The 27,992-nt window shown below is 43.5% G+C and overlaps 1 protein-coding gene across 4 annotated transcripts; it reads left to right on the forward strand.

The window, feature by feature from the left end:
- Nucleotides 1–4,033: 4,033 nt before the first annotated feature.
- LOC122542065 (sodium-dependent neutral amino acid transporter B(0)AT2-like) lies at nt 4,034–27,992 on the forward strand. 4 transcript variants are annotated; one of them, XM_043679357.1, is made up of 12 exons: nt 4,040–4,396; nt 6,460–6,699; nt 7,449–7,606; nt 9,809–9,935; nt 10,110–10,285; nt 13,148–13,258; nt 14,426–14,667; nt 15,013–15,193; nt 15,648–15,849; nt 19,157–19,316; nt 20,179–20,341; nt 21,325–26,066. In XM_043679357.1, the coding sequence occupies exons 2-12, from the start codon at nt 6,513–6,515 to the stop codon at nt 21,676–21,678; spliced, it is 2,061 nt and encodes a 686-aa protein (XP_043535292.1). In that variant the 5' UTR covers nt 4,040–4,396; nt 6,460–6,512; the 3' UTR covers nt 21,679–26,066. The 4 variants fall into 4 exon arrangements, with proteins under 4 accessions (XP_043535294.1, XP_043535292.1, XP_043535293.1 ...); XM_043679358.1 differs by having other exon boundaries at nt 4,040–4,386; XM_043679360.1 differs by lacking the exon at nt 21,325–26,066 and adding an exon at nt 26,432–27,992 and having other exon boundaries at nt 4,259–4,396.

The raw sequence follows: 27,992 nt of genomic DNA on the forward strand, positions 1-27,992 counted from the left end.
GGGGGGTGGGGAGTGGGACTGGGGAGAAGAAAGCTGGGAGTGCAATAAGTGGATGGAAAGGGTAAAGGCACTAGGTCGGAGGGGAGGGTGGAACAGATAGGTGGGAAGGAAGATTGACAGGTGGGACAGGTAATGAGGATGGTGCTGAGCTGGCAGGTTGGAACTGGGGTAAGCTGGGGGAGGGGAAATGAGGAAACTGATGAAGTCCACATTGATGCCTTGGGGTTGAAGGATTCCGAGGCAAGATAAGACATTCTTCCTCCAGGCATCGGATGGTACAGAAGTGGCAATGGAGAAGGTCCAGGACCTGCATACCCTTGGCAGAGGGAGAGGTGAAATGTTCGGCCACGGGGCGTTGGGATTGATTGGTGAGGTGTCCTGTGACCGCAAGAATTGCAAATCCTCCGCCCAGACCTCTCCCCTCACGTCCAACCAAGGCCCCAAAGGAGCCTTCCACATCCATCAAAGCTTCACCTGCACTTCCATACATGTCATTTACTGTACCCGTTACTCCCAATGCGGTGTCCTCTACATTGGGGAGACTGGACGCCTCCTCGCAGAGCACTTCAGGGAACATCTCTGGGACACCCGCATCAATCAACCCCACTGACTCGTTCCGCCATGGAACCCTTTAACCCCATGGCATCGATGTGGACTTCACCAGTTTCCTCATTTCCCCTCTCCCCACTTTACACCAGTTCCAACTTACCAGCTCATGACCTTACCACCTGTCAATCTTTCTTCCCATCTGTCTGCTTCTCTCTCCTCTCCAACTTATCACCTCACCTTTTGCCTCTCAGCTACCTTCTCCCCAGTCCCACCCCCACGCCCCTCCCATTTATCTCTCCAACCCCGAGGCTCCCAGCCTCTTTCCTGATTAAGGGCTCCAGCCCGAAACGTCTATTTTCCTGCTCCTCGGATGCTGCTTGACCTGCTGTGGTTTTCCAGCAGCACACTCTCAACTCTGATCTCCAGCATCTGCAGACCTCACCGTCTCCCTGTATTGCATCACACTCCTGACTTGTGCCTTGTTGATGGTGGACAGTCTTTGGGGAGTCAGGTGGTGAGTTACTCCCTCAATTCCCAGTCTGGGACCTGTTCTTCGGTCTCAGTATGTACATAGCTAATCAAGTTCACTTTCTAGTGACTGCCAGGATGTTAATGACGATTTCCAGTTTCTGCACTTGTTTGTTTAATTTGGCCAGAACTTGTTGTCTGCCCCCCCCACCGATTCCCACTGACTCCAGTTTTTCTAGGACTCCTTGATGCCACACTGTCAAATGCTTTATTAATGTCAAGGACAGTTACTCTGATGTCACCTCTGGAGTTTGGCTCTTTACAACCTTGGTCCAAAGATGGATCAATGAAGTCAGGGGCTGAGCTGCCCTTGTAGACCCCAGATAGAGCATCAGTGAGCAGGTTGTGGTTGGGTAAATGCCATTCGATGACACTGTCAACAACACCTTCCTTCACTTTGCAGATAATGGAGAGCAGACTGACAGAGCATGGTTTCGCTTGGTTGGATGGGTCCTGATTTTCAATGCCAGTGTTATACTTGCACCTTCATGCACTTCCCTACCCCTGCAACCCAACACCACACACTTTGCCCTAATTCTGGCATCCTCTTAGAGTTCCTATATCTTTGACCATGGGATCACCCTGTCAGTGAACACAGGCTGGCTAAGTGTAGCTCATGCCGATCACGCAGACTGAAACACAGACAGCTCCTAAGGCATTTCCTGTAACCAGGGTGCTATGTGGTGGAGCTCGGGACCATTGTGATAGGGTTGCACTGTTTCACGTTAAGTGTGATGGCAGTCACAGCTGTGTGTGTCACATAGTCCACGTCAATTACCTCCCATCTTGTAAATCTCTCAAGAAGATAAATCAGTTTAACCTTCAATTCTTCAGAAAGTTTAGTAATTATGTTGGTTTATTAATCCTGAACTTTACTGATTAGATTAGATTCCCTACAGTGTAAAACAGGCCCTTTGGTCCAACCAGTCTACACCGCCCTCCGAAGAGTAACCCACCCAGACCCATTTCCCTCTGACTAATGCACCTAGCATTATGGGTAATTTAGCATGGCCAATTCACCTGACCTGCACATCTTTGGACTGTGGGAGGAAACCGGAGCCCCAGAGGAAACCCACACAGACACAGGGATAATGTGCAAACACCACACAGACAGTCGCTGGAATTGAACCTGGGAGTGTTCAAAGTTTGTGCGAAGATTTGTAGCTCGGGTGCTCGTTGTTGTGGTTCTGTTCGCCGAGCTGGAAGTTTTTGTTGCAAACGTTTCGTTCCCTGGCTAGGCGACATCATCAGTGCTTGGGAGCCTCCTGCGAAGCGCTTCTTTGATGTTTCCTCCGGTGTTTATAGTGGTCTGTCCCTGCCGCTTCCGGTTGTCAGTTTCAGCTGTCCGCTGTAGTGGTTGGTATATTGGGTCCAGGTCGATGTGTTTGTTGATGGAGTTTGTTGATGGACGAAACGTTTGCAACAAAAACTTCCAGCTCGGTGAACAGAACCACAACATTGAACCTGGGGCCCTGGTGCTGTGAGGCAGCAGTGCTAACCACTGAGCCACCGTGCCATCCCCCACTCTGCCAACACTCTCTGAAATCATTGTACACAATGTCTAACAGACAGATGCTTGGGAAGGAAGCTGTGAACTAATAGCCAGGAAGAGTTGAGAACTCTGTCTGACAGCATGCTGTCCATGCCCTGGGGCTATTTGAGAGGGACAATGTCAGGATGCTGTACTTTCAGTTAAAAAAATGTCGAGTGTGCTTTATGGTCTATCCAAATCTGTCCTGGAAGTGTTTGATGGGGGCTGTGTAGAGGAAACTTTACATACATTTTAAAAGATTTGGGTGAGTTTTACACTATCTAATCCATGCTATCCCTGTCGTGGGAGTGATTTATGGGAACTGTGTTAAGGAGCTTTATTTTCAATATAAAAAGAATAGAGAGAGTTTTACTCTGTATTTAACTCCATGCTGACCCTATCCAAGGAATCTTTGATGGGGACAGTGTAGAGGAAGCAAATAGGGTCGGTTTAGTTCAGTGCTGGGTGGTTGGTTTGCGAAGCAGTGTGATGCCAACAGTGGTGAATTCAATCCCCCACCTGCTGAGATTACCATGATGGACTCTCCTCTTCAACCTCTCCCCTCGTCTGAGGTGTGGTGACCCTCAAGTTAAATCTCCACCAGTCGTGTCTCTCTCTCTCTCTCTCTCTCTCTCTCTCTCTCTCTCTTTACTATGGAACTTTACTTGCAGTCTAAATGAGTAAAAGCAGTTTTACTTTCAGGTTAAAACAGTAGAGAAGGCTTTACTGTGTATCTAACCCAGTGCTGTCCCTGTCCTGTTTGATGGTGACTGTCTAAAGGAAGCTTTATTCTGTACAGTTCTTCTGTTCAACATGATGGTTGCATTCATGTGCAACCCCGTATTATAGAAAAATCACACTTTAGAAACAGTGCTTAAAGTGTTGGCGATGTAATCACGTTACAGCCATCACATGTTTTAAAAGTCTGCGCTTTAGAAATAGTGTCCCCAATTCGTCAATCGTGTTACAGTGAATTCACATTAATGAAACGCACATTATAGTAGCACAATCTGTGTATAACTCTGTGCTGTACCTGTCATAGGGGTGTTTGGTGGAGGGAGCTCTAATTAGCAGAGTAGAGTTACCTTTAACCTGTGCCTAACCCTGTGCTGTACTGTCCCTGAGAGTGTTTGATGGGGACAGTACTGGGGGATTTTTACTTTCTGTTTTAAGCTAGCAGAAGCTTTAGTCTGTATCTGACTCCATGTCTTAGGAGTGTTTGATGGGGACAGTGTCCAGGAAATTTTACTTTTAGTTAAAAGAGTAGAGCAAGCTTTAATTTCACTTTAAAAGCAGAGGGGAAGCGTTAATTTCAGTTTAAGAGTAGAGAAAGCTTTACTCAGTGTCTTGTTCCTGATCAAGTTGGGGAGCTCTGGAGCCTAAGGTCTCTGGTTGTCTGTTGACATTGTTGTAAATGGGAAGTTGCTGGTCGGTGGATTGTTGATCAGCTTTGTCCTTCCAGTAAGTGCGAATGTATCAGTCACAGGACAGCTAATGTCAAGTTTGGTTTTATTCTAGAACTCTGTATGCCAAACAGTCTTTCCAATCTCTCAGGAACTTGGCTGAGTGCCCTTGTGTGCTTGGTGTTGGGCAGTGTGATTGGACGAGATGATAGGGGAGGTGGTTGAATGTGACTTTTCTGGAGATTAATTTGTGAGAAAGTGTCAACAGCTGTCCCTGGTGCTCACTGCTGGTTTCTCCAGTGACACACTCAACGTTAGTCTTCAGGAAGGAACAAAACAACAGAATCTTTACATCAGAAATAAGGTTACAGAGCCGTGAGTATAGGTGAGCTGGAGAATGTTTTTGAGGGAAGGTGAGGGCACGTGAAGGAGGGAGGACGTTGGAATTAGGAAATTTGATGGAGAGAGAGGAGGAGGAGGTATGGGAGATGGGAAGAAGGGAATTGAGGCATCTAAGGGAATGTTTGCTGCGTTTGAAAGAATGTCAGTAGGGGAGGCAGTGCGAGTGAGAGAGAAAGGTAGGAGAGTTATGTCCAAAGGAGGGCAAGTAAGTCAGGGTGCCTAAGGGAGTGGAGACAATTTGACTGCGGGTTGCCACGGGTGTGCGTGCTTCGGACAGACACAGAGTGAGGAGGGAGTGGGAGAAGGGTGGGCAGGTATTGGTGGGAGAAGATTGGATTAAGGCAATTAAGGATGGGCAACGAATGCTGGTCTTGCCAGTGACCCCTAAATCTCATGAAGAAATCTTTAAATCATAGTAATTCCCATTATACCTTTTCAACAGTACCTCAATGCTCATGCCTTTATGGCCTCCCTTATTCAGATTTAAATCCCTAGGTTTGGACCAAACTGCATGGAATTTTCCATTACTTTGAAAACAATCATTTGTAATAACCTGTAATATATCCTAACATCATAGGAACATTATAAAACAAAATGTATCACACAGCCACAGCAGAAAAATAAGATTCTCGGAGACCCTAACCAGCGTGTGGCCAGACCCCGGGGCAGGGTGCGGACGGACCCCGGGCTGCGTGCAGACAGACCCCTGAAAGAAAGGTTGTCAAATGATAGATTCAAGCTGTTTCTTAAAGGTGAGGTGGAAAGGTATAGGCAGAGATTTTGGGAGCTTACAGCCACCCGTTATGCTCTGATTTAAAATCGAAATGCTCGAGCGGTCAGTAAGCAATGCATAACTCTGACTGGGTCCAAGCTGGGAAGTAGAGTTTAGCTGGAGCTTAAGTTTGTGTAAGTCAGGAGCTTGGAGCATGACCAAGTTGTCAGTGGAATAATGATGTGTCTCAATTATAAAGGCATGGGTGAGAATTTTAGCAACAGGTGAGCTGGGAGAGGAATGGTGACAGTGTGAGATGAAAATAGGTGATCTTAGTGTAGTGTGAACATGGCAACCAAGCTGTAAAAGAGTCCAGTATAGTTGGGACAGTGGCCGGGGAAGGGAATGAGGTACTTCATTAGGGATCACAGTTTCTGAAGGCCATTGTTGTAGTCTTATGATGATTTAGTTGGGAAATTTTGGTTGATCTAGGATTTGACGTTGGACAGGTAGTATGACAAATTTGACACATTGTTGGGTTTGAGAGTGGCAGTGTTGAGGGGAAGCTAGAAGTCAGCATAAATGTTAAAGCTGACATCATGCCTGTGAGCAGCATCACATCAATGAGAAATAGAATGAGGTGGGGTGTACAGTAGTGATTGTGCTAATGATCGGAAGTGACAGTCCGTTAGTATAAGAATGGCGGATGACAGTCTCACTGTTTGGACAGCAGAGCTGTTGCAGGATGGTGAGGAGCACGCAGTGAGTGGTCTCTGCTGGCTGCAGATCATCCTGCAGATTCAGGTTGATGCTGACTTTAGGCTTTAATGGGTATTTGCTGTTGATTGAGAATCTAAATCCTTTCTGTGCCTTGACTGATTTTGATATCCTTGACTCCTCAACCGTAATTATTAAACAGTACTCTTTCATCTCAAGTATCAGGAGAAAGTGCAGATGTTGGAGATCAGAGTCGAGAGTGTAGTGCTAGAAAAGCACAGCAGGTCAGGCAGCATCCCAAGAGCAGGAGAATCGACATTTCAAGCCTAAGCCCTTCATCAGGAATGAGGCTTGTGGGCCGGGGGTACTGAGAGACCTATCCTCTGACTTGCTGTATTTTTTCAGCACCACATTCTCATCTCAAGTATCAGTTTGGATCAATCACCACTTCTAAATGGCGTGAACTATTCACTGATGTGTCACGTCTGATGGAGCAGAGACATTTGTCATTAATTTGTTGGAAAGAGAGACCGTTACTTGAGAATTTTCCACTCCAGTAATCAGGCAATTTAAATATTAGATTTCCCTGATTACATGTTTCATTTTTACCTCCACAGCCAGTTCTGCTTGGACACGGCTCGTCACTTCACTACGTCTACCCGATGCTCTGATGGAAAAGAGCAAGACGGACTCTCAGAGTGTGGACGTGACCGAGTCTAGCACAGGACTTGTGCTGGATGAGCCTTCCAGACCTGCATGGGGAAGTAAGCTGCAGTACATTCTCGCCCAGGTGGGATTCTCCGTGGGACTAGGAAATGTCTGGAGATTCCCCTACCTATGTCATCAGAATGGGGGTGGTAAGGTTCTATGCTTTATTACTGGTTTATTTCACATTCCTTTCTGAAAGTGTTAAGTTGCTGGGCTGCCCCAGTACCTAGTTAGAATGACCATTTGATGGTGATATTTGTGAGCAGTCATGTTTAGAAGGCAGTGCAGCCTGATCCTGCTCTCCAGCTAAAGGAAGAGTCACCAGCCAGAATTACCCTGACTAAACTCTGGCCAGGAGCCAGCCCTCTACTGGGGGATCGATCACCAGAGGAAATCGCATAAACCAAAGCTGACAAATACCCAGTAAGAAGGATTAGCAGCATTCTCAACCTTGGCATGTCCCAAAGAATATTAATGTCAGTGAAGTACTTTTAAGATATGGTCCATGTTTATAGGAAACATGGCAGCCAAAATGTACCCGGTCCACACTCAGTGATGCATTTACCCTGTTCACACTTCTGTGGGGAGTAACCACGTTCATACACTGGAGGCTGCATTCCATTCGTTGTGCCCACTGAGCCATTGTCAGACCTGAGGCCAGCTTCCAGGTTATTGGCTACAAGGTAGTAATTGCACAAAATATTGAGCTTATAGGAACAGGAGGATACCATTTAGCCTCTTCATTCTCATTTGTCCCATCATTCAGCTTGAACAAGTCTGATTGCCTTTCACTCCATTTACCCATCTTCCTTTCCAAATCTTTTTCAGTTAGAGAGCTCCAGTGAGCAGATGTATTTTGTAAAATCTTTGATTAATGTTTCTGTTGTTATTGTTCCAGGAGCTTTCCTTTTTCTTTACCTGATCCTGCTATTGGTGATGGGGATCCCATTGTTTTTTCTGGAATTGGCAGCCGGACAGAGTATCCGTCAGGGCAGTATCGGAGTCTGGAAACATATCAACCCACGACTGTGTGGGATCGGGTTTGCCAGCTGCGTGGTGAGTGTGGCACGGTGGGGGGCAGAGGGAGGATAGTGCTGAGAGGGTTGAGCGTGACACTTGTGGGAGGGGAGGGCATGTGGCTGTTACATTGCGTGGTCAGTTACACAATTGAGTGAATGGTGGAGGGTTATTACTGCATCTCTGCAGGTTTGGGTGTATTTTTTTAATGCCTTAATTTGAAAGGTTATAAAAGATAGGATGTACAATCACCTGGAAAGGAATAATTTGATTAGAGATAGTCAAATTGGTTTTGTGAAGGGTAGGTCGTGCCTCACTAACCTTATTGGGTTCTTCAAGAAGGTGACAAAACAGGTGGATGAAGGTAAGGTGGTTGATGTGGTATGTGGACTTCAGAAAGGAGTTTGATAAGGTTCCACATGGTAGGCTATTGCACAAAATATGGAGTTTCGGTATTGAAGGTGACTTAGCGGTTTGGATCAGAAATTGGCTAGCTGAAAGAAGACAGAGGATGGTGGTTGATGGGAAATGTTCGTCCTGGAGCTCAGTTACGAATGGTGTGCCACAGGGATCTGTTTTGAGGCTACTGCTGTTTATCATTTTTATAAATGACCTGGATGTCGGCGTAGAAGGGTGGGTTAGTAAATTTGCGGATGACACTAAGGTCGGTGGAGTTGTGGATAGTGCTGAGGGATGTTGCTGGTTACAGAGGAACATAGATAAGATGCAGAGCTTGGCTGAGATGTGGCAAATGGAGTTTAATGCGGAAAAGTGTGAGGTGATTCATTTTGAAAGGAGGAACAGGAATGCAGAGTACTGGGCTAATCGTAAGCTTCTTGGCAGTGTAGATGAGCAGAGAGATCTTAGTGTCCTGGTACAAAATCCTTGCAAGTTGCCACCAAGGTTGATAGGGTTGTTAAGAAGGCATGTGGTGTGTTGGCTTTTATTGGTAGGGGGATTGAGTTTCGGAGCCACGAGGTCATGCTTCAGCTGTACAAGACAGTGGTGAGGCCCATATTGGAGTATTGTGTACAGTTCTGGTCACTGCATTATAGGAAGAGCATGGAAACTTTGGAAAGGGTTCAGAGAAGATTTACTAGGATGTTGCCTGGTATGGAGGGAAGGTCATATGAGGAAAGGCTGAGGGAACTGAGGTTGTTTTTATCAGAGAGAATGAGGTTGAAAAGTGACTTAATTGAGATAATCAGAAGGTTAAATAGGCTGGACAGGGAGAGCCTTTTTCCTTGGATGGTGAAGGCTAACATGAGGGGACGTAGCTTTAAATTGAGGGGTGATAGATTTAGGACAGATATTAGGGGTAGTTTCTTCACTTAAGAGTAGTAGGGGTGTGGAACGGCCTGCCTGCAACAACAGTAGACTCACCGACGTTAAGGGAGTTTAAGTGGGCATTGGACATACATATGGATAATAATGGAACGGTGTAGGTTAGATGGGCATCAGATTAATTTCACATCGAGGGCCGAAGGGCCTGTACTGTGCTGTAACATTCTATGTTCATGAGATGTGGATGCTACAGACGAGCAGCTTTCATTACCCATTCTAATTGCCCTTGGAACTGTGTGTCTTACTCAGCCATTTAACCATATGGCTGTGGGTCTGGAGTCACATATAGGTTAGACCAGGTAAAGTCTGCAGTTTTCCCTTCCCTGAGGTCATGTGTGTTCCAAATGGGTTTACATGGTCAGCATGAGGTTAGATTTTAATAACAAAACTTATTTTCTTGAATTCATATATCATCATTGGCCATGGTGGGATTTGAACCAGTGGGTGGCACGGTGGCACAGTCATTAGCACTGCTGCCTCACAGCACCAGAGACCCAGGTTCAATTCCTGCCTCAGGTGACTGTCTGTGTGGAGTTTGCACATTCTCCCTGTGTCTGCGTGGGTTTCCTCTGGGTGCTCCGGTTTCGTCCCGCAGTCCAAAGATGTGCAAATCAGGTGAATTGGCCATGCTAAATTTTCCGTAGTGTTAGGTGAAGGAGCGTCTGGGTGGGTTGCTCTTCGGCGGGTCGGTGTGGACTTGTTGGGTCTGTTTCCACGCTGTAAGTAATCTAATCTAATCTAATCCATGGGGTTTTACATTCCTTGTGCAGTGACATTACCAGTACAGCCCATCCTCCCTGGTGCATGGTAAACTCTCTTGTTGTTTTGTGTGAGGCTTTACTTTACCCTTTATTTTCAGGGTAAAGTCACTGACATCCATGTTTGTTCATTCCTCAGGTCTGTTCCCTTGTCTCCCTCTATTATAATGTCATCATTGCTTGGAGTCTATTTTATTTTGGTCACTCCTTCCAGTATCCACTGCCCTGGGAATCCTGTCCCACTCTCGCCAACCAGACAGTAGCAGGTAGGCAGCTCCTTCACTCCTGCTAAGCTTCCTGAAAAATAACTACCTCACATCATTTCCGCTTTTCCCATGCATCTACCCTGCTTCCCCTCACCCCCAGCTTCTTCTCCCATCTCTTTCTCCTGCTCATTCTAGCTAGTAGTCTGGATTATATTTTTTTGTTCTGTGCTGCAGTCACTGAGTGCCTGGAGAGTTCTGCCACAACGTATTTCTGGTACCATGAGGCCTTGAACATCACCAGCTCCATCAATGTCAGTGGAGGGCTAGATGCCACCATGACTGGTTGCCTGCTTGCTGCTTGGGTTATTGTCTGTCTCGCCATGATCAAAGGAATCAAATCCTCAGGAAAGGTAATGGATAATCCTTAGCCCTTCAATAGCTTCTGTTTCACAGCGAGTATCTAGCAGTGCTTCTGTGATGGGGAGCTGTGTAACTGCTGTCCCCTGGGAATTCCCAGAAAGAGTTAACTTCTCAAAAAGAGGAGCATGTTTTAGAATGATAATATTTCCATTCTGCACAGGAGGAAGGAGTTTCACTGCTATATTAAATTCACTTTTAATTGAGGAAATGTTCCAAAATGTTAGGCAGAGTTAGAAGGAAGAATATTAGGAGGTTTTCTTTTCAAGGCTTGGAATAAGAGATGAGGTTTAAGAAGATTTTCCAGGAAATGAAGAGGATGTGAGGATTGTGTTAGGTTCAGAATGCAGAGGCTTAGGGAGTTCCACTTATACCTCTGCAAATAGTGGGACAGATGAAACACACAGGAGACTGAACTAGTAAAAGGAATGTGAAGTTGAGGTGTTTGTAGGAATAGAGTACAGTATGACACAAAGACAAGAATAAAGGTTTAGAATGAAATGTTGTTATAACTGTGACAGGGCGACTACGCTGTCCACTTCAAATCCCAGTACTCTCAGCCACACTTCTGGTATAAATCTGTTGATTCAGTCCCAAAACGGCAATTGTTTCCCTCTCCTCCTGCTCTCCCGAGTAACGGATTTTCACCAGGGTTTTTTTACGAACTCAAAATAATCAATTTTTTATAAATTAACATTGCTATAATGCAGACTTAGAAGTATACACCCTTTTAGTTCCAAAACAAACACACTCCCAAAGGACAGACAATGCAGAGATGATATTTTAAAAAGGGCAAAAGATAAACATTCTTTTTTATCACTAGTCTGAAAATGGATGTCAGTATTTGTTGAATACTCACAGTCCACTGGGCTTCTTGCTGATAAAATCAAAGAGGATATTAGGAGGAAGGTATAAAGGAGACGTCAGAGGTAGGTTTTTTACACAGAGAGTTGTGAATGCATGGAATGCGTTACCAGCGGTGATGGCGGAAGCAGAATCAGTGGGGACATTTAAGTGACTGCTGGACATGCACATGGATAGCAGTGAGTTGAGGGGTGCGTAGATTGCTACTATATTTTACATTAGGATTAAATCTCGGCACAACATCGTGGGCCAAAGGGCCTGTTCTTTTCTATGTTCTAAACTGTTGACAGTATAGATCGAATAAAGATCTTTCAAACAAGGCTACAATTTGGATGGATATTAAGCTGGATCTGACTCTTTGGATAGTAGTCACAGTTCAACTTTTCATTGTTTCACAGTAATTCAAATAATGAAGTTCAGAAACTATCAGGTTGCCAAGCACTTCAACTAAGCAAGAATCTTACAGCTGGACCACAGTTTTGCAGGTTTCCTCTCTGTTTTCTCAGACCTTCGAAGTTTGTGAGACCAAAATCCAAGACCACAAAGGGTTGCTAGGCAACTATCAGCACAGAGATCCCCATTGTCTCTTCCAAAGTTAGGATTTCCACTGTTCAAAGGCTATTATATCTTATGCTCCCTAAAAGCTTTGCTTGGCTATTTTTCCAGTCATTAGAATTTCTGTAATCATCAGGTAGATTGTAGCCCTATTAAACTGTTGACTTCATTTCCAAGACATCACACTGGTTCTCTCCAAACCTCTGGTTAAAAATCCCTTTTCAATCCAGAAGGTATCTCCATTGTTTAATAGCTTCTGCATTCTCCACATAATCCATAAATACCAATGCATATTCCTAACAATGTTAAAGCCAAGTGGACAAGTGTGTTGGATGAATAAGGCTTAGTGTACTGCCAAATATGATAAAGTCTTTGATGGATAGAACTGAATTTATTGACTGTCCAGATGGTGTATTGGAATAAGAGGCTAATGATGACAAAATGGGGTTATGGTAGTAAAAGAGTTTAGAGCAGAGGTGGACACAACAGAGATAAAACTAAGTGCTTTTGGAATTGAGGGAATATGTGGTCTGAAACATGGCTTAGATCAAATAATCCCCAACTATCAACATCGTGGGGGTTACGTTGACCAGAAACTGAACTGGACTTGCCACATAAACACAGCGGCTGCAAGAGCAGGTCAGAGGCTAGGAATACTACAGCAAGCAACTCACCACCTGATTCTCCAAAGCCTGCCCACCAACTACAATGCACAAGTCAGGAATATAATGGAATACTCCCCACTTCCTGGATGAGTGCAACACTCAAGAAGCTTGACACCATTCAGGACAAAGCAGTCTGCTTGATTGGCACCACATTCACAAGCATCCACTCCCTCCACCATCGATGCTCAGTGGCAGCAGTCTGTAGAGTCTACAAAATGCACTGCTGAAATTCACCTCAGATCTTTAGACAATACCTCTCGTACCCACAATCACTTCCATCTAGAAGTACAGGGGCACAGATACATGGGAACACCACCATCTACAAGTTCCGCTCTAAGCCACTCACCATCCTAAAATATATTGCAGTTCCTTCACTGTCGCTGAGTCAAAGTCCTGGAATTCCCTCCCAAAGGACATTGAGGGTCACCTTCTAGCAGCTGAACTGCAACAGTTCATGAAGGCAGCTCACCACCACCCTCTCAAGGGCAACTAGGGACGGGCAATAAATGCTGGTCCAGCCAATGACGCCCATACCCCATGAGAAAATAAAACAAATGAGATGAGACTGGGGGTTCAGAGTGATGGCATCGGTGTTAAATCATAGAATCCCAACAGTGTGGAAGTAGGCCATGAATGGAGTCCTGGGGTAGCTGATTGGCCTCTTTGCATTCCTACTTTTCTCAGACAGACATTTGCACACAATTACAGTAAGTTTTTGCTTTTCTCTTGCAATGAGTTACAGTAACACGATCACCACGATTTCCCTTACAGGTGATGTACTTCAGCTCCATCTTCCCGTATGTGGTGCTTTTCTGTTTCCTTATTCGAGGTCTCCTTCTGGAAGGTTCCATAGATGGAATTCGCTACATGTTCACTCCTAAGGTAAAATTGAGGGGCTCTCACTCTGGAACTGACCAAGAGAGAGGCCTGGGCCCAGGCCACTGATGGGGGCTTGAGTCATAAATTTATTCACTGTTTTACCTCCTACAACTATATTCTCCTTCCCACAATAAGCCTGGTTCCCAGCCAGATGGCTAAGTGTGATGTATAACTGGAACTCAGGCTGAATATTTCCCTAGCTGAAAATGTGTTGCTGGAAAAGCTCAGCAGGTCAGGCAGCATCCAAGGAACAGGAGAATCGACGTTTCGGGCATAAGCCCTTCTTCAGGAATGAGGCCTCATTCCTGAAGAAGGGCTTATGCCCGAAACATCGATTCTCCTGTTCCTTGGATGCTGCCTGACCTGCTGCGCTTTTCCAGCAACACATTTTCAGCTCTGATCTCCAGCATCTGCAGCCCTCACTTTCTCCCTGAATATTTCCCTACCTTGTCCAGTAACATTGAACTAATGATAGGATTCCTAATGCTATCCAGATTGAGAACCAGACCCGTTGGAACTAAAACCCACAGACAGCTGATTTCTACAGTCCAGTTCCACAGGCAGCATTGTCTGGCCCAGTGACAGGGCCTCACATTCATATTCCCCATTGAGATTGCTCACAAGTTACAGAGTCATTCTTCTTTGACCCCTCAATGTCCCAAATTAGTGTTAGTGGTGAGCCAGTGTCTCTGAGGGCTCCAAACAGTCAGAAAACAATCTTCATTGAGAGGCTTAGTTCTGTTTTCAGCCCTCAAGATTCCAAGGTAACAGCGGTTTATGGCATTCATAGCTGATTTCTTAACAATATGACAGCAGTACAAGCTGATTTTATCCTGAGCCTTTTGATTCATAAAAATCAGTGTCAAACAACTTTACTTTGAATCTAACCCTGTACTGTCCCTGTCCTGGGAGAGTTTGGGGACAGTTTCAAGGGAGCTTTCCATTTAAAGGAATAGAGGGAGCTTTATTCTGTGCTGTCAATGTCATGCAGAATGCTCAGGCCACATAGCACACTGTTAGTGGAAACTTTATAATTAATGGTAAATTCAGTGATCATGTATTCCCAAGGGAAGCAACATTTCAGGTAAAGTGCTGTTTCCATTTTTTATAACTGAGTTAAATTTAAAGATTCATAAATGCCTTATTTAAAGTTGTTGGTTTCTTTTGAAGGTTGAGATCTTGATCGATACCCAAGTGTGGCGACAAGCTGCCACCCAAGTGTTCTTCGCCCTGGGCCTTGGCTTTGGAAGTGTTATTGCTTATTCCAGCTACAATACCCGCACCAATAATTGCCATTTTGATGCTTTCCTTGTCTCCTTCATCAACTTCCTGACGTCTGTGTTTGCTACGTTGGTTGTTTTTGCAGTGCTGGGATTCCGGGCGAATGTGCTCACTCAGAAATGTGTGGCAAGGTTTGGCACCTGTTTACTTTAATGACAGAATTTTGAGTCATGTCACCTTTTTATAAAGTGTTAAAAAAGCATTTAATTACAGGGATAAATAGCCTGTGTATGGATTAAAGTTAGCTATCTAAAGTGTTATCAAAGGTTTATATAATTAACGGGTTTGAAAATATACATGCTGTTTGAAGTTATTACACAGTCAGGCGGTTCACACTGCCCCCTTTTATGGAAGTGGTTTAATGTTTGGACCCACAAGGCCCATGGCTATTCCCGCTTAGTGTCTGAACTGTCCTGAGTTGGGTTTGCGTTTTTATGGTGTGTAGTTATTGATTAAAAGATTGCATTGTGTTTCAGGAACAGCCTCAAAGTGATTGACCTGATTGATAATGGAGTTTTGAACAGGAGTTTAATTCCAGAATATCTCAACTTTTCAACTGTAACAAATCAGGAATACAGAGAATGGTTTGACTCAGTGAGATCAGTATTAATCCCTCTTCATATCCAGCAATGCAAACTCGAACAAGAAATGCAAAAGGTAATTTACTCCTGCCACTTCATCAAGCTGGGATTCTGTAAATGAAGATGAAAGGAAAAAGGTGTTTCTCTGTGATTCACAGGAAGGCATAATAGCACTATTGCCTCACAGCGCCAGGGATGCAGGTTCGATTCCAGTCTTGAGTGACTGTGTCTATGTGCAGTTTGCACATTCTCCCCATGTTTGCATGCGTTTCTGCCAGGTGCTCCAGTTTCCTTCCATGTGATGGATTGGCTGTGCTAAAAAATTGTTCCCTATTATTTAAGGATGCGCTTGCTAGGTGGATTAGCCTTGAGAAATGCTGGGTTATGGGAATAGTGACTGGGTCTGGGTGGAATGCTGTTTGGAAGGTCGAGGATGGGCAAAATAGCTTCTTTCCGCACTATGATTTACCTGAAAGGGAATTGTTGTGTAATGAAGTTTGGCTGATGTGTTGATTCTCTCTTTGTCTCAGGGTGTCGAGGGTACAGGCCTCGCTTTCATCGCTTTCACAGAAACTATTACACACTTTCCTGCCTCACCATTTTGGTCTATCCTGTTTTTTCTGATGTTGCTAAATTTGGGTATGAGCACAATGTTTGGAAATATGCAAGGAATTCTCACTCCTCTACTTGACAACTTCTCCTGTCTGGCTAGGAGGAAGTCCATTTTCACAGGTAATATGTAGTGGAAAGATTGAATCAACATTGGCAGTAACTGAATGGTACTTAGCAAAGAACATAGATACCCTTCCACTCTGATCCAATCCAAATAATGTGAAAAGCTGTGGAACTGTGAAAACTTGTGTTCCCATTTCAATTGTCCATCACATCCTGTTTGCAATCTTTATGATTATCCAAGACCTCATCCTTCTCCAATGTCTCTCTGATATTGTCCACTATGTTCCCACAGGTTCCATTCTTATTTATCTCATAGTCATATTGAATCAACTGCAATGGTTTCTCTTTTCCACTCTTGCACTGACACCCCAGCATACCCAAAGAACCTTGACCATGTCCTAATTTTCATTTGCATGCTGCCTGTTCATTTCTACATTTCGATGCTGACACCCAACACGACCTCATCCAACCCAAACCTAGCCAACCCCTTGACCCCATCCACTGCCTTAAAACTGTTAGGCAAGTTGTCCTGTATCTAGCACTGGAGAAGCACCAATCTCCTGTAATTAAATATTCAGGAATCTGAAGCCGTTACCCTCCCTGTCAAAAATTCCATTCCCTAGAAACCAACTCCATCTTTCTCTCTGTCAACCACCCAAGGTGAAATCAGTCGGTTTATATTCTTGATGTCATGCTTGACACTGAGATAAAGTTCCAATCACAAATCCATGTTGCCATGAAGATTGCCCCTATTTCCAACTCTATAGAATCATCTAACTCTACAAATCTGTTGGAATCTTCATCCATGCAGTTATTATCTTGCGACTTGATTATTTCAGCCTTCCATACTCTAATCAAAATTCAGCTGCCCTCTTCCCTTGTCCTTCCATCAAGTCCTGTTCACCCTCTGTGCTCAATAACTTACGTTAGATCTTGGCCAATTGATAACATGGTATTCAAATTCATTTTCTTGTTTACAAATCCTTGCATGGTCTCAGCCCACCTCATCTGTGTAGCCTATTGCGCCCCTGCAAGATCTCTGCCCTCCTGTAATTCTGGTTTCTTGTGCATCCCTGATTTTCATTGTCCCATCATTGGTGAGCATAATTTCCGCTTCCAAAGGACAAAACACACACATACCTTCCATAACCCTCTCATTGCCCCTCCTCTTTAATATACTTCTTAAAAATATACCTCTTTCACCAAGCTTTTGGTCACTTGTAATGATATTTCCTTTACATAGCCAAGTATCATTTTTCTGTTGAGTAATATTTCCTGTGAAGTACTTTAGGATATTACTTTAAAAATTCAATATAAATACAAGTTGTTAAAGAGTCATGAAGTCATACAATTTATTGTTCTATGATTTGGTGGCACAGTGGTTAGCACTGCTGCATCACAGTACCAGGGACCCAGGTTCAATTCCCGCCTCGGGTGACTGTCTGTGTGGAGTTTGCACATTCTCCCCGAATCTACATGGGTTTCCTCCGCGTGCTCCGGTTTCCTCCACAGTCCAAAGATGTGCATGTTAGGCAAATTGGCCATGTTAAACTGACTGTAGTGTTAGGTGAAGGGGTAAATTACAGGGAATGGGTCTGGGTGGGTTACTCTTCGGAGGGTCGGTACGGACTTGTTGGGCCAAAGGGCCTAATCTAACATGGAAATGGACCCTTCGGTCCAACCAGTCCATGCTGAACACAATCCCAAACTAAACTAGTCCCACCTGCCTGCTCTTGGCCCATATCTCTTGAAACCTTTCCTATTCACATCCTTATTAAATTGTTTTTTAACGATTATAATTGGACCTACATCCACTTCTTCCTCAAAGTTCATTCCACATGCAAACCACCCTCTGTGTAAAACATTTGCCCCTCGTGTCTTTTTTTAAATCTCTCTCCAATCACCTTAAACATGTGCCCCCAGTGTTGAAATCCCCCACCCTAGGGAAAAGACAACTACCATTAACCCTATCTATACCCCTCATGATTTTATAAACCTCTATAAGGTCACCTTTCAACTTCCTATGCTCCAGTGAAAAACGTCCCAGGTTACCCAGTCTTTCTTCACAATTCAAACCTTGCATACTCTGCAACATTTTCGTAAATATCTTTTGAACCCTCTCCAGCTTAATAATATCCCTTCAATAACTGGGTGATCGGAGCTGGACACAGTACTGCTGAAGAGGCCTCATCTATACAACCTCAACTTGATTTCCCAACTCCTATACTCCAAGGACTGAGCAATGAAGACAGCCATGCTAAACGCCTTTTTAACCACATTTCTATATGCGATACAAACTTCAAAGAATTATATACCTGAACCCCTAGGTCCCTCTGTTCTGCAACACTGTATTAATTATAAAAGTTCTGCCCCTGTTTGTTGTATCAAAATGCAATACCTTGCATTTCATAAAATCTCTACAATGTGGAAGCTGACCATTCGGCCCAAGCTGAAGAACATCCTACCCAGACCCACCCTCTACCTCTGTAACCTGCATTCCTATGGCTAACCCACCTAGCCTGCACATCCCTGGACACTATGGGCAAATTAGCATGGCCAATCCACCTAACCTGTACATCTTTGGACTGTGGGAGGAAACTGGAGCATCTGGAGGAAACCCACGCAGATATATCCAAATTGAACTCCACCTGCCATTTTTCAGCCCATTGACCCATTTGATTGAGATCCCTTTGGAATCGTAGAAAACCTTCTTCACTGTCTACAATTTTGGTGTTGTCCAAAACTTACTAACCATGCCTTCTATATTCTCATCCAAATCATTCATATAAATGACAAACAAAAAAGGACCCAGAACCGACTCCTGTGGATCACTGCTGGTGACCTGTCTCCAGTCCAAAAAACAATCCTCCACCAACACTCTCTGTCGTCTTGTGTTAAGTCAGTTATGTATCCAATTGGCAAGCTCATCCTGAATACCATGTGATCTAACTTTACTAATTAGTCTACCATGTGGAACCTTATCAAAGGCTTTGCTCAAGTCCAAATAAGCAATGTCTACTTCTCTGTCCTCATCAATCTTTTCGTTTTGCCAAAATGCAATACCTTGCAATCCAAATTAAACTCCATCTGCCACTTCTCAGCACATTGACCCGGTTGATCAAGATCTCTCTTTAATCTGATAAACTACTTCACTGTGTTGTTGGGCTCAGATCCAACACCGTTTCCCATTTCTGCACTAATTTAAATCTCTGACAGCTTCGATAAACAACGGAGTGTATGTTATGCTCTGATTTGCCCATTCTTTGCTATGCAGTGAGGGAGTAGGCCATTCAGCCCCTTAAACCTGCTCATACCTGGTTTGTCATTCCAGCTGATGTAACACCTTGTTATCCTTTTAATCCAGTGGTCTGCTGCATACTTGGGTTTGTTATTGGAATGATATTTACACAGCGTTCTGGAAACTACTTTGTGACCATGTTTGATGATTACTCTGCAACACTACCTCTGATCATTGTGGTTCTGTTTGAATTGATTGCTGTGGCGTGGGTCTATGGAGCTGACAGGTACATTCATAGTCTTGGATTTCAGGCTCTATTCTTAATGTTCATTCTCTTTCTCTGTTAATCTTTTCCTTTCTCTCTTGTTTGTTTTCACTCTCATCATTACAGATAACATCATCTGTCTGCTAGTTCATTATACTGTTCCCTAAATCCTGTTTCCACTTGCTGACAATTTAATTAATATTCTCCGCTGCTGCTTTTGTAATTTGTTTACTTATCATATCTGGCAGTCTCACTCTCTCTGTCCAGTTCAACTCTTTTCCATTCCCTTTTTCTCGGTGGTCTTCATGACATTTCAAAAGTCAAACTGGACAGCTGGACACAACTTAAGATTAGAGTGGTGCTGGAAAAGCACAGCAGGTCAGGCAGCATCCGAGGAGCAGGAGAATTGACATTTCATCAGGCTTCATCAGCACCACTCTAATCTTAACTCTAATCTCCAGCATCTATAGTCCTCACTTTCACCTGGGACACACCTTAACCTGTGTCAGTCCTTGTACCACAAACACAAGTTAATGTGTGTGCTGAGGAAACTCTGGCTTTTGAGAGAGCAGCTGAACTGTCTGGCAGGACATTAAGAGACATCTTTATTCTCAAAGACATTTTTATTCTCCTCTTTATCCAAGATTAAGATCCTGCTAAACAAATTAACTTTCTTTTGCAAACTCAATAATCTCTTCAACACTGTCCTCATCAAACACTGCCAGGACAGGGATAGCACAGGGTTAGATACAGAGTAAAACTCCTCCTAATCTGTAAAGTGAAAATAAAGCTATCTCTACACAGTGCCCATCAAATACATCTAGGAGTTGTGACCAGGAAACCCAGGTTCTAGATGAATTGTAATTGAGGTTATTTGTTGTAGGTTTATGGATGATATCCAGGCAATGATTGGTCACCGTCCTGTTGTTGTATACAAGTATCTGTGGAAGTTTGTGTGTCCCACCATAATGCTGGCTCTGCTGTTGGCTAGTTTGATTCACATGTGCATCAAGCATCCACAATATCGAGCATGGAGCCAAGAGAAGGTAAGACTAATCACAAATTGTTTAATATTTATTTCTACAAACCAAAATGACTGGGAAAGTTATTTGCAAACTTCACAAATCTCACCAACTTTGATTAGGAGTGTGGGACTATCAAACTTTAAAATCACCGTCCTAGTAAAAATCCTTTATTGTCGCTGGGTCAAAATCCTGGAATTCCCTCCCTAAGGGCATTGTGGGTCAACTCACAGCAGGTGGACTGCAGCAGTTCAAGAAGACAGCTCACCACAACCGTCTCAAGGGCTTGTAGGGACGGGCAAGAAATGCTGATCAGCCAGCAACACCCACACCCCACAAATGAAATTTTTAAAAATTCATAGTAATGGGGTCATGGCTTAAATCCAGGGTTGGGGGGGAGGGGGTTTGGGGATTGGTGGTGGTGATGGTGTGGAAGTTGGAGATGCGGAGGGGAGAGAACCCAATCTTCCTGCAGCTATTAGAATAGAAGACAAGCCTGTGGGATCCCTACTGGCATCAGTTCAGATCTAATCTCGAGATGTTTCACTGCCTTCTACCATATAACAGATTAAAATCTCTGTAAATGTTGACATTAATGGAAAAACTCTCAAAATCTTCCTCTGTTTGATACATCAGTGTACTTTAGAACACTTACAGGACAGGTACAGACTAAAATTCCACTTCTTTCTCTTTTTTAAAAAAAATCAACAAAATACACTGATCCCATTAAACACCCTCAGGACAGTTACAGCACAGAATATAACTGTCTCTACATAGTATTGAAAGAGTGCTCCTTACTGCAGTGATGTGCCAAACCTGGAGTTCACTTCCTGTTGATGTTTTGTCTTCTTTTCACTGGATGTGGGAGGTTGTAAGTCAAAGGCCTCAAGGTGATGTGTCTGCCCTTGTCCTATGTAAAAATTGATGATGTTTTTGATGTTGCTTCTGTTTGAAGTTTATTGAGAGTTTGGTGTGAATCCTTACTCATTACCCTTTGCTGTTTCCAGGCAGAGGAGACACTATTGGACTATCCTGGTTGGGCATTAGCCATGATGATCCTCCTGATCATCATTGCTTGTTTGCCCATCCCCCTGATGTACATCCAGTACACTGTGCAGGACAGGCTGAATAGAAACACTGCCTACTCAGAGTGTGTTTACATCAGGGGTGATGGAGATGATGAACCCACCCTCCCTGTGAATGAGAATGAGGAAGAGGAACCTGGGAGAAATGGATACCTGAAGGTTGAGACCGACGAGGAAGGGCTGGAAAGAGCAGAGCTGCTGGCAGAAGAGGAGAATGCACTTGAAATGGATGACATGTCACACGATAAAAAAGATGAATTGAGTGTCAAAGCCTAGTAACTCCTGTGGAGTTTGTTTGTCCATTTTAGACAACAAAAATATGCTGCAAACATTTTTAACAACTAACTACAAAGAGCAAACTCTTTTAATGGGGTGCTCATTTGTCTGAATGGGTGCTCATTTTTCTACTTTACAAAATGGAACACTGGCTTGTTTGACAAGCTCTGGTTATGCTGAAGTTTGCAACCTGAAATCACCAAATTGGAATTAATTTGAACTTTTAAAAATTCACCAACAATGCAAAAAATCCTATAGCAAAATGAAGACTTCATAAATTATCAAAAAGGAGCAGAAAGGAAATAATATTAACTCTTAATCAGTTGGGGTTTACATGTGAAGTGGGGCTGGGGTAGGGAAGTGGGGAGATAAACAATTGGGGAGGGGATTGTGAGTAGGAATGGGGAGTAACTGGGGAGTTGGGATGAGGTTGGGTGGATGGAATGGGCTGATGGGAGAGTTATCGCAACACTTTAAAGTAGGAGCCAACCTGATCAAGTATTCAGACAGTCAGCTGGGATGCTAGAGCAAATTGATCTCAGCTAAAGAAAACGTCTGCCTCTGCAACCAATAAGATATAGGCAAGGCAGCCTGGGTAGCAGCCACGGAGAAACAGGAGTCAAAGAGAGCAGCCAGTTTCTACATAGTTCTAGATCCCACTTGGAAGAATAACTGAAAGCATTTTCAAGGGTAGTCCAATGTACTGAGTGGGACTCTGGGCTCCCAGAAGATTGAGCTTGTCCATGCCTCTCTAACTATGATATTGATGTGAAGGTGCTGGTGTTGGACTGGCGTGGACAAAGTTAGAAATAACACAACACCAGGTTAGAGTCCAACAGGTTTACCTGAAATCACCTGGTGTCATGTGACTTCTGACTATGATGCCGACGGCCTATTCTGCAGCTGTGAGTGGCAGAGGTATCTCCTGAAATGGTACCACCCCAACACACCTAATACGAAAGATGGGAGGCAAATGCTTTGTAATATACACAGATGAGGAGAACTCTATGTTTTAATGGAATAGATGAGAAGGGAGCTGTCTTACCCACTTGATTATTTATTCTTTTGTCGGATATGGATGTCTTTGATAAGTTACATATTTGTTTCCCATCTCTAGTTGCCCTTGAGAAGGCAATGGTGCACTGTACTCTGGAACTGCTGTTGTCCATTCAGTATAAGGGCACTCACAATGCTGTTGGGGAGGGAGTTCCACGATTTTGACTCAACAGCAGTGAAAGAATGACTATATTTCAAAGTCAGGATAGTCAGTGGCTAGAAGGGGAACTGAAGTGGTGTTTCTAAATATCTGCTGCCCTTGACCTTCTAGATGTTTGATGTAACAGATTTGGAAGATAGTGTTAAAGGAGTTTTGGCAAACTGTTGCAATGCATTTTGTATGTTCACAGTGCTGCTGCAGTCTATCTATCTATCCATCTAACTATCTGCAATCCTATATGTCAAGGTAGTCAGAAAACTCCTGGGGCTAAAGCTTTTAGTACCCTGGACCCAATGGCCTGCACTTTCAGGTCCAAAAGAAATGCTGTCAGGATAGTGGTTGAAATCTTCCAAACTATCCTAGATTCTGGAAGGGTCCTAGCTGATTGGAAAACCCCACATGAAGGATCTTGCATTGGAAGCAGTTCAGAAAAGGTTCACTTGGCTGATTCCTGGATGAAGGTTCCAGAACAGGTGTCATATTGGACTCAAAAAGATTAACTCAGTTTTTCTCTGCACAAACATGCTAAGGTCTCCAGCACTTTGCTTTTATTACAGGGATTGAAGGTGTTATGATGTGAGAAAAGTTGAGTAAGTTAGATTGATAGGTCATTTGGAGTTTAAAAGACTTGAGAGGTGAGACGATCAGAATATAGTATCCTGATTCCTGAAGAAGGGCTTATGCCCGAAACGTCGATTCTCCTGTTCCCTGGATGCTGCCTGACCTGCTGCGCTTTTCCAGCAACACATTTTCAGCACTATCAGAATATATAAAATCCTAGGGAATTTGACAAGGTGGATGCTGAGAGGATGTTTCTTGTGGGGAATCTACCATGAAGGGGCATCGTTTTAAAATAAGTTATCTTCCATTTATGATGAAGATTAAAAAAAAAAATCTTGAGAGTTGTTAGTCTTTGGAATTCTCTTTCCCAGAGAGCAGTGAGGGCTAGATCATCTGAATTTTCAAGTTTGAGTTAGAAAGATTTTTGATTGATGGGGTGGGGGGTGTCAAATGGATGGGGTGGGGCATTGTTACAAAGGGGGAGTTAGGGGTATGGTCCAAATAAAGTGATAAAATTGAATGACAGATCAGGTTTGAAGGCCGAATGGCCTATTCCAGCTCCTAATTCCTAGATCTTACCCTTTCTAGCAAATGGTTGAGTGGAAATGAGATGTGTGTTGGTTGTGAGTTGGCGAATGGTTTATGCTCACTGTCTCAGTCTTAGACTTACAGTTAGCACATCGGGTGATCCGTTGAAGGTGGTCATTGACTGTTGGCTCGAGCAGCTGTCCTCTTTATTATCTCTCACAGATTGCACTTGTTGATGAGAAAGTTTTAACACCGCTTTTGATTTTTAATTGGGCATCAGCTTTCCATGTGTTCGTATAGTAGATGCTTCAAGGTGGAGATTGCCTTTGTGTTTGAAATGCTGTCATTGTGATGCCAGTGAAGACAGCTGCTCACCCAGGTAAGTGGAGAGTATTCCATCACAATCCTGATTCATACTTTGTCGAGAGTGGACAGGCCTTTGGAATCCACAGTAGATATTTGGCCAGCTCAGTTCAGTTCCTGGTCAATGATAACCCCATAGATGTTGATGGTGGGGGGGTTGATGCTAATAGTGTTAGTAATACTGTCGAATATCATGGAGAAAAAGTTGGATTCTCTCTGTTTGGAGATGGTCATTGCCTGGCATTTGCATGGCACAAATGTTATTTGTCATTTATTCACCTAAGCCTGAAAGTTGTCCAGGTCTTACTGCATTTATGAATAGCTTGCTTTAATATATGAGGAATTGCAAGTGGTGTAAACATCAGCAAACATTGCCACTTCTGATTTAATGATGGAGGAAAGGTAATTGGGCTTGTTTATATTGGTAGTTAGAAGAGTGAAAGTTGATTAAAACGTAGAAGATCCTGAATGGTCTTGACGAGGTTGTTGTGGAAAGGACACTTCCATTTGTGGGTGAGTCGAGGACCGTGGGACACTGCTTTAAATTCAGGATCTTTTTTTTCGTATAGAGATATGGGGAATTATTTCTCTGAGGGTTATGCAACTTGGGGACTGTGCCTTAAAAGGTGGTGCAAGTGGGGTCATTGAATACTTATACGGTGGAGGTGCATTGATTCTTGAGAACAGCAGAATCGGAGGTTATCAGGGCAGATGGGAATGTAGAATTCAAGACACAAGTAGATTGGCCATGATCCTGTTGAATGGTGGAGGAAATTTGAAAGTCAAACGCGAACCTTGGGTTTCTGTTTCATGTGCTTGAAGTAGCTGAACGCATACGATAGCACGCGACCTGAGGAATTCCCATTCTGATGTCCTTGGATTGAGATAATTTAGCCTATAAAATGATAGTCATCTTCTTTTGTGCCAGGTATGAGCCAAGCACTTTAGAATTTTCCCCAGATTACAATTCACTGCTTTTAGGGTTGCCTTGATGACATCAGGCAGTATCTGAATAGTTGTCGCAAAGGTGGTCACACTCGCCTCATTCTGGCATTTAGCTCTTTTGTCCTTACTTTGGCCAAAACTGAGTAATTCTGGCAGAATAGAAACTCAGTTTGCAGGTTTTTGCTGAGTACCAGCTTTTTGATAGCAGTGTCAATTTCCTGATGAACAAGAGTAGACAGAGGGTGGTATTTGACTGCGTTGGATTTGCCCTGTTTTTTTGTACATGACATACTTGGCTAATTTTCTGCATAGCTAGTTGGTTGCCAGTGTTGTTGCTGTACTCGAACAGCTTGGATAGGGGTGTGGCTAGTTCTGTAGCATAGGTCTTCCATTCTGTTATTAGCATGTTGTTAGGGCCCAAAGCTTTTACTGCCTTCAGCCTTTTCTTGATAGCAACCAAAGTAAACTGAATCAGTTAAAGATTGACATCTATGATGCTGGAGACCTCAGCAGCAGGCTGAGATGGATAAATGTCGAGAGTGTGGAGCTGGAAAAGCACAGCAAGTCAGGCAGCATCCGAGGAGCAGGAAAATCGACGTTTCGGGCATGAGCCTTGGATAAACCACTCAACACTTCTCATTGAAGATTATTGCAAATGCTTCAGCTTTTTCTTTTATATTGATGTTATCGGCTCTCCAATCATTGAGAAAAGGGATATTTTTAGAGCCTTCATGGGTGAGTTGTTTCATTGTCTACCACCATTCACAACTATATATGGCAGAACTGAAGAGCTTAGATCTGATTCCTTGATTTTGAGATTGCTTAGCCCTGTATATTGCATGTTGCTTCTGCTTTGACATGCAAATAAATCTTGCAGCTTCACCAGCTTGACACCTCATGTACAGTGCTGCTCCTGGCATGCCCTCCTACACTTTTTATTGAACCAGAATTAATCTCCTTGCTTAAATAAAAATGAAATACTGTGGATACTGGAAATCCGAAACAAACACGGAAGTTGTTGGAGAAACTCAACTGGTCTGGCAGCATCTGTGGGGAGAGATACCCAACATTTTAAATCCAGAATGACATCTTCAGAGTCTAATTGGACTAGAAACCTTAATGCTGTTTCTCTCTCCACAGATGCTGCCAGACCTGCCGAGTTTCACTAGCATTTTGTTTCAATCCCATAATTTGATGCATGAGGATATGCTGAGCCCTGAGGTTACAAATTGTGGAAGAGTGTAACTCTGCTGATGGTGATTGCCCACAGTGCCTCATGAATGCCCAGCACCGAGTTGCTAGGTCTGTTTAGAATCTCTCCCACTTAACATGGTAGTGCCACACAACACATTGGAGAGTATTCTAACTGTGAAGATACAACTTCGACTCCACAAGAACTGAATGATGATCACTCTCACGGATACTGTCATGGACAGAGAGAGACATGTAGATTGATATGGATGAGATCAAGTAGTTTTTGCACGTTTTGGTTCCCTTGTCACCTGTCACAGACCTAGTCTAGCAGCAGTGTCCTTTAGAACTCAAACTGCAAAGTCAGTAGTGTTGCTACTGAGCAACTTTGGTGAAGGACTTTGGACTGCCCCGCCAGAGTATATTCTGTGCCCTTGCCACTGTCAGTCATTTTTCTAGTTGGTGTTCAGCATGAAAAAGTACTAATTCCTCAGCAGAGTTGGGGGATAGAGGTTTCCTTTCCCATCTTTGACCTGATGCCGTGAGACTTAATGGTGTCCCGACAGTATGCTCAGGGGAATTCCCTCCGAATTGTATACCACTGCTACAACTTTTGGTGGGTTTGTCTTAGCAGGGCAGGACATACCCAAGGATGGTGATGATGCAGTGTACGTTAGCTATGCTTCAGTGTGTTTGACAAAATAAAATTATTATTTGTTTTGGGCAGAGGGTGCCATTGTCATTTCTGATACTAAGGTCAATGCTGAGGGGTCGGTCCAGTGTATTCTTTCTCACTATTTCTGTATTAGCTTGATACAAATGAATGTCTTGGACATTTCAGAGGGCAGTTAAAGGACAGCCATACTGGCCAGACAGGGCAAGGACAGCAGATTTCTTATCGTAAAGGACACTAATGCCCAATTAGGATTTCACAGTTGGACAGACCTCCTCTCCAGAGTGAAGCTGAATAAAAAGTCAGCACTTGTTGTTCAAAAGGGAATGAACAGTTCGGCTTTCGGACTTCATTACTTTATTTTTCTGTAGCAGTGGGGTGCTTGGTTTAATTTCCACAAAATAAAAGACGGAAGTTACTCAGTGGGGCACTATAACGAACAGTAAATTGTCCAATCTGTCATATTCTTCGCTGTGACAGATTGGAATTTCATTGTCTCAGATTTTCAATATTTGAGCATAGGTACGAGTTCAAGTTGTGTGTGGTGTGCATGTGTAAGTGAACATGTGATTTTATATATGCACATCCGTGTACGTGTCTCTATGGGTGTACATTTATTGTATTCCTACATACTTGTAATAAAGTATTTCTGTCTCCAAAGGAATGGACAATCCAGTAGTCCAACTGTTTACAGAATTAATGTCAGGAACTGTTAACTTTTAAAATTAACTATTGGATTAAAAAGTGTTATCTGTGCTCTATCTGAACCATTTCGTAAGAAAATACTGAGTATTTTTGAAGCGCATTGCATGAAAATAAAATCACGTGTACAGCACA

The sequence above is a fragment of the Chiloscyllium plagiosum genome, chromosome 39 (genome assembly GCF_004010195.1).
Source record: "Chiloscyllium plagiosum isolate BGI_BamShark_2017 chromosome 39, ASM401019v2, whole genome shotgun sequence".
In the NCBI taxonomy this organism is placed as follows: Eukaryota; Metazoa; Chordata; class Chondrichthyes; order Orectolobiformes; family Hemiscylliidae; genus Chiloscyllium; species Chiloscyllium plagiosum.

Coding starts and splice junctions, on each gene's coding strand:
- LOC122542065 (XM_043679357.1), top strand. CDS start 6,513: ATGGAAAAGAGCAAGACGGACTCTCAGAGTGTGGACGTGACCGAGTCT. Junction 10,286..13,147: donor GAATCAAATCCTCAGGAAAG/GTAATGGATAAT, acceptor TTTCCCTTACAG/GTGATGTACTTCAGCTCCAT. Junction 19,317..20,178: donor TGGGTCTATGGAGCTGACAG/GTACATTCATAG, acceptor TATTTGTTGTAG/GTTTATGGATGATATCCAGG.